General features: G+C 37.9%; 1 protein-coding gene across 1 annotated transcript in view; it reads left to right on the top strand.

Annotated features, from left to right (window-relative positions):
• Nucleotides 1-6,096, top strand: part of Lamp1 (lysosome-associated membrane glycoprotein 1) — a 33,479-nt gene extending 27,383 nt beyond the window's left edge. Inside the window, exons 2-4 of the mRNA XM_017625012.1 lie at nt 3,386-3,760; nt 4,186-4,404; nt 4,464-6,096. Coding sequence (XP_017480501.1) covers nt 3,386-3,760; nt 4,186-4,404; nt 4,464-4,801 — 932 coding nt within the window. The 3' untranslated portion in view covers nt 4,802-6,096. The remainder of the gene's footprint in view (nt 1-3,385; nt 3,761-4,185; nt 4,405-4,463) is intronic.
• The last annotated feature ends 1,210 nt before the right edge of the window (nt 6,097-7,306 follow it).

Genomic DNA, 7,306 nt, shown 5'->3' with positions numbered 1-7,306 from the left:
TTATTGTGCTTGCCACATAGAAGCAAAACGTTGAAAATTATTGGAATCAGATTCAAATTACGACCACTTTTCATATATCGGCAAATTTCAGAAATGCTAGAAACTTCAATATTTCGAAATTTAAGGACGCTAATTTACTCAAAATTGATACACACCGGCTTACCATGTAGTGGTAGCTTTCGCAAAGGTGAAAATCATATACTTAGTACCTGCGCCGGGTATTTAATGTTCGGCTCTGCCCGAATTTAGACTTTCTTACTTGTTTTCTAATTAGTTTTGGTTATTTAACTCGATGTTAGGATGAATACGGTTTTTACAATTGAAAAAGTGCCTTAAAACTCAAATTATTTTCAAGCGTAAACAAAGCTAATCACGCCTACGAAGCAAACAAGTCACGCTTTGAAATGACGATGTAAAGATACATATGAATATAAGAATATGTATTAACTCAAAAGTGCATACGGGTGTACATATGTATGTGTATCACTATGTATACCCATACATTAGGGTGCCTCACCAAAAACAGTAGAGGTTTTTCAACGGAATTATAAATTTTTTAAACTTTCGTCAAAATATTCCGTATATACATACGTTAGCTGGACCGATTTAATAACACCTCCAAAAAATTCATTATTTTGACATTGTTGATAAATTTTTTAACGTTTTTTGCAAACTTTGTAAGATTAAAGTCTTCTATCATCTGAGCTGATTTTCTTGATTTTTTTTTAAACTAATATTTATAAAGACTCGACTCTCGGAGGAATCTTAAATCGGTCCTGCTCTCGTAGATCTTATTATTTTAGCAAAATATTTTGGCTCATGTCTTAAAACATAATAAATTTTATAATTCCCATTGAAAAACATTACAGTGTTTTTTGTAGGTAGAGTGCTGCACCCTAATGTACATATACATACATACATACAGTGACGAGCAAAACTGTAACATGGTTTAACACTTTTTGTTTCAGCCACCGCTATATTTCCCAGTTCTAACGACTTTCATACTTTTGTTGTATATTCTTGTTGCTACATCCCTACTCTCTCTCTCATAATGATTTGAAGTCAATACAACAACAATAAAAAAACCAGCAGACAAAAATGTAAATTAAGGCAGATGTTACAGTTTTGCACTCATATATTTTTAAGAGCTTTTTAACAATTTTCACGAAAAAAAAGAACTACTAACACAATGTTCAGTACTCTTTTGCCTGTTTCAGTTCCTGGGTGTCATTTGGCATACCTTATTTGTATCTTTGTAAAAATTCTGGAGGTATATCCTTAGTTTGCTTTCACAGCTCATGTACTCGATTTTACGGACTTTGATACTTATTAAGCTGTGCTTTTAGTTGATTTCGCAAATTCGATGAGATTCATGTCCGCGGTTTGTGGAGGTCATTTCATATTAGCATATTTTTGCTTTTGTATCCAGTCTTTGCGAACATATGCAGTATGTTTTGGGTGATTTTTCAGCAGAAACTCTCATTTTTCGACTACATATTGCAAATTTTCTTTGAAATATGAACAGATACTGTTCCTTACGCATAATGCGTACTAACGGACCAACAAAATTTTTGAAATACAACCCCAAGCAATTAAGATCCTACCACTGTGATTCACAGTTTGCAGTACATGATGCGCTTAGGCTTAATTTGGGTCTTTGATTCAATACCATGCCCGGCCATCTGATTGAAAGCGATTTATTTAGTCTTGTCAGACCATATAACCTTTAATTGAAACTTAAAAATATGTTTTTTATTGCATTCTGAACGGCCTAACATATCCCAATAGGCAACGGTTCGGTTTTCGTGCGATGCAGCGAAATGCTGCCACACTCGCACATGTATTTTGATCAAATTTGCTTTTTTCTTCTTTATGATGCCTTTGCGCTCAATTTGGCAATTCTTCGCCTCGCTGTCTATTCATTTGCATTAAAGTTTAATACCTTAAGCGCTTCTTTAATAGTGGCTGCATCGCTACTTGCTTCTAAGTTCACAAGATATCGTACCGTAATATTTTTTAACAGACTTCCTTTGTCCTTGGGAACACTTTAGGCTATATTTTTTCTAAGTCTTAACATTTTTAAGTAGAAAATTCCAAAATTTTTTGCCTCTTTTCGTGCGGTTCCGCCTTTCCGCAGTAAATCTATTATTTACATTTATGGTTCCTGATTAACTATTTTATTTACTGGTGATCACTTCTTCAATAAAATGCAATATAGGAAAAAGTCATCTGACTTCCAACTAAGTAAAAGATAACTGTCAAATGCAAAACTGAGAGTGAGTGCAAAACTGTAACATCTGCCTTAATTTACATTTTTGTCTGCTGGTTTTTTTATTGTTGTTGTATTGACTTCAAATCATTATGAGAGAGGGAGTAGGGATGTACCAACAAGAATATTCAACAAAAGGATGAAAGTCGTTAGAACTGGGAAATATAGCGGTGGCTGAAACAAAAAGTGTTAAACCATGTTACAGTTTTGCTCGTCACTGTACATACGTTTGTATGTGCCCATCAACAAATTCTTTTCCTTTTATCGACTATTCGTTGTGATTTACGTGACTCACTATTATTTTATTTATTTATTTTTTTCATGCATTAATTTGCACTTTTTTTGTTTGTCCACTTGCACGCCGATGACGAGTCGCTTCATTTCCATGGAAGAAAACCAAAGTGCAAATTATTCGCATAAAGGAATTGATAATGTTTATTGTCTTGACACTATTAAAACAAACTGCACTGCCTCAGCGGTGGAAATCAAAACTTGTATGACAATGATCTTATATGTATGTATGTATGAGAACGCAATGAACCGAAAAGAATATCAGCTTCTTGAGTTTCGCAAAAATAATATTACTTTATTCACGATCCCCATAATTTTTCACTCATATTTCGCTTTTGATTTTTTTATTGATATAATGTGCGCCATTGATGGTGCATCTGACGCGCGAATCATCTGCGTACGTGTTGACTTGCCTTGCGTGTACACACATATCAGTAGCTCGGCTGGGTATAATATCATTATCCCCGTTTTGATTTCGATGAAACTCGCCTGAAACTCCCGCTATTGACCTGGGAATCCAGGATGAATCTTGACTCTATTAGCACACATAAAACGGGCGGTTCAATCCGCCACCCTAGCTCGAAATATGTATGTTCAATCATCTGCATTGGTTGACTTGAAAATGACACAACACGCGAGTCCGCTTTAAGTAACAGGAACGTCCCAGATTTATATCTGGCCAAGAACTGTCACTCCAGCATCACACTCTTTGGGGAATTTGTATGCTGTTACAACAACAACAACTTGAAAATTATATTAAAATAGCCTTATGTTTGAATTATTAAAAAAAGTCAAACCTTAACATCTCTCATTTCCTCATTGCAGCTGCCCAAATCGATGTGACCTTGAAGAATGCCACATTACCTGATGCCGCTGCAGCCTTACCCATTGCTGGGCAAGAGGAAGGTGTAGAAAAACCCAAGACAACTACGCCAGCAACTACGTCAAGCAGTAGCTCGACCAGCACTACAACTACCACAACGTCAACAACAACACCAGCGCCAACAACAACCCCAGCACCAACCACAACATCGACCACTACAACTACAACAACAGCTGCACCAAATACCACCACGGTTGCGCCCATTACCACTACACCCGCACCAGCGCCTTTCCCAGCACCAGAAACTGGCAAATGGAATTCCAGCTGCATTATCATACACTTGGCTGCACAATTGAACTTCACTTATGAGACCAAAGGTAAGCATCGTAGTATTCATAGGGCCAGTTTTTCAGTTTAAACGCCCGATCTGGCTGATTTAAACTAAGCTAAGCCAATCAAATGTCAGCCAGTTGTTCAATTTAAAATCAGTTTACTTAATCTAAGTTTCAACTGGCACTGAAAAACTGGCGCGTAGTATGATTTACATAACCGCCTTCGATTCGCCACTTCTCAGCTCGATTGAGTCCATCTCTCCTAGCTTAACTAAAAATGTGTATGTGAAAGCCACACCAAAGTTAGCTAGCAGCGAGGAACGTTGGCGAGTGTGGTTGTACTTCACTAATTTTGTTTGGTTCGCCACTCGCGAATCGAAGGCGGCCCATTGTTTCCATTCGCATGAACTTTTGTAAATAAGTTATTCATTTTGCTATTTAGTATTAATTTTCTTTTATACCCATTTTAGACAACAAAACCGCTTCCCGTCTATACAACATCCCCAAGGATGCTAAGGTTGAAGACTCAAACTGCGCCAATACCTCGCAATCGATCCACATTACTTGGGGTCCAGTTGATGCCGTACACTCCATGGTCTTGCAATTCGATTCGGTTAACAAATCTAGTGAATTGAAGCAGATCTACTTTACCTTGCCACTCACCAGCGATCACTTCCCCGACGCCAAGGGTATGTGGCAGCGCAATTTTTTTTAACGCTACATACTTGATTACAAATTTTCCTTTTAGATAACCAAACCATTCAGTTGATTCACACTGGCGATGATTTTATCACACCCATCAAGATGTCATACCACTGCACACGTGCACAAAAATTCAATTTGACTGAGGTAATGCAGGATACTAAGGTCATTGGCACCATCAATTTGAGCAATGTACAAACGGAGGCATTCATCACCGACAAGCGTGACACCTTCTCCAATGCCATGGATTGTGATGGACCTAAGACCATGGATATTGTGCCTATTGCCGTAGGCATTGCAATGGCTGCACTCATATTGATTGTATTGATCTCGTACTTGTGTGCGCGCCGTCGTTCCACATCGCGTGGTTATATGAGCTTCTAAGAGGGGAATATTCTGTTTAGTAGTGAAGTTTAGGCAGAGAAGCGCCGAGGAGGAAGCAAAACGAGGAGGCGTTAGTGGCAGTACATATTCGTAGGCATAGGTGGGCGCGTAATTTTTCAGGGGGTTTTGAGATTTATATGCGCATTGGGAATATTTGTAAAAATTTGTTTTACTTTGAAAATTTTGTTTTCGGGAGAGAATCAGTAAAAAAGATTGAAATGCCGAGTTTTGATTTACTTTGTCACGGTGCAGGAGGAAAAAGAGGGAGGAAGAAATAGTGAAAAAACAGTTATTTAAGATATTCAACTAACAAATATAGTAATACAATTGTCAAAACAAATGCAAAAAGGAAAAACAAAAACCAGCGTATAAAAATAAGCACCGTAAATAGCAATTTTATTCCAACAGACTTTTAACGAACACTTTAGAACAGGTACAACATTAACAAAAAACAGGGCGCAGTAGTTACACACCAAGTATATCACACGTGTCAATGTGTCTAGCGGTATTTTAGTTGCCGCCGCGCGAGCACTGTGGTTTAAAATTAGTTTTTCAAAAACTTTCTCTTGCTATGTATTAGTTTTTATAAGTTTTACTCTAAACGATTTGTTGCACATACCCTTTGTTAACTCGAACTTTATATTTGAAACGAATATTTTTGTTCAGAAAAAGTTAGTAACTTTCGTTGCTAATCTTATTCAAACGCCTTCTTTCTTATATAAATTTGTATGTATGGACACGTATAAATGCATCCATAAATAAATTTTCTTTTTTATAGCCCTACAATAAATGCAATAGCCTAGAACCCGAATAAAAAATTATGTCTTACACAAAAACGTTCATCGATATCAAAAATACAAAAACAAATGTATATTTATCAGTAACAAAAATACAGCATATTGTAAAGTAAACAAAAAAATCATTAGTATTTATAATTACTTACTGCTATACTTTAAAATAAACGATTCTATTATTCTTTATACACATGCATACACATACTTTAATTTATATCCAATTGGCTAAACATTATCTCTAATTAACTACTTCCATGTAATATTTGAAGTATGTATAAGATATTTTGATTTCAATATACATTACATATATATAAATACGATAAATAGTTTCCATTGCATCTGGTTGCATATCGTTTTATATACAAAATTTTATACGCCTGAGTAAAAAGGATACAATTTATGAAAATTATATTTAAAATTAGGTACTTGGTTTGTAATTCGATTCAATTTTTCATTATAAAAACTTGGCCTTAAATAAAGTGAGGTAACTGAGAAAAATAATTCAATTTTTAATTAATTTCACACATAGATTGTCGAAAATTATTTGGCCACCATAGCTGATTAGTTAAAAGTATGCATCCAATCCGTTCGGTTATCAAATCAGAAATAATTACAGTAACCTTTCTTTACCTTAATATATGTGCATATACACAGACTGAACCACACGCCGCCGCCAACAACTCTTAGTGCCTCCGACAATCTGCACGGAATGTCAGTCCAGCATACTCCGTAACGTGACATCAGTCAAGTGCAACACTTGCCTTGGCTGGTGTCACTTTAGGGCATGTTAAGAAATGCACACCACGCGAGATTGGACGAGCGTTTGTTGTGCTGCTCGGTCGCAAGTGCCAACTGCGACGCCGCCCACTACCACAGCAGGGCAACTGCCTTCACAGCAGCACGCACAGCAAGTGGCGGGCAGGCAACACACCTCATTAACATCTCACATTCCAATAAGTCTCCCTAGGCACACGAACATCCTACAATTTAACTGTAAAGAACTTCAGAGCAAGATCGAGGAGATAACCGTCTTCATGGGTCGGCACGGAATATTAATAGCTGCGGTCCAAGAGACAAAGCTGCATGGCATTTTAACATTGTTGAATTTGCGTCGGATACAACGAGCACCGTCGAGATCGCGAGCGAGATAATGGTGGTGCCCTAGCGTTCATCACGCACCACACCGTACAGTAATGTCTTATCGAAGCAGAAATCGACCGCAGGGATACCATCCTAGAATGTCAGGGTGTTGCTATTCGGTCAGGCGATGTCGAGATCGAAGTATTTAACGTATATTTATATATCCCTGTCACCAGCTGCCCGGCGGGTTATCACCCTGAAATAGGTGCGCACCTCAGAGGTGGCATTCAAGCCTGTCAAACAATCGTAGGGGAATACAATTTGCTGGGCAGATAGACGATTCGATATTCTTTCGACAATGAACGACAACGCTTTCAGCAGGATTATGGGCAGCTGCTGCAGCTCGCCAGACCTAACAAAAGTCAGCGTTGGTCTGATAAACAGCATATCATGGCGACCTATGCTGACCTTCGTATAAACCAGCCGTCTTTGTTTCCGCGGATCACCGGACCTATGTCAACTTCTCCAAAGCTGACTGGAAAGGCTTCGCGGATGTTACTGAAAGCACCTTCACTGCCATACCCACACCAACCGACGTTCGCGTAGGTGAGCGTAAGTTCCGCAGTGTTGT

This window comes from Rhagoletis zephyria, unplaced genomic scaffold, assembly GCF_001687245.7.
Source record: "Rhagoletis zephyria isolate East Lansing unplaced genomic scaffold, Rhagoletis_zephyria_1.1 Rzeph_scaffold_03870, whole genome shotgun sequence".
Taxonomy (NCBI): domain Eukaryota; kingdom Metazoa; phylum Arthropoda; class Insecta; order Diptera; family Tephritidae; genus Rhagoletis; species Rhagoletis zephyria.
The sequence above is the reverse complement of the archived record's forward strand: the minus strand, read 5'-3'. Positions and strand labels throughout refer to the sequence as shown.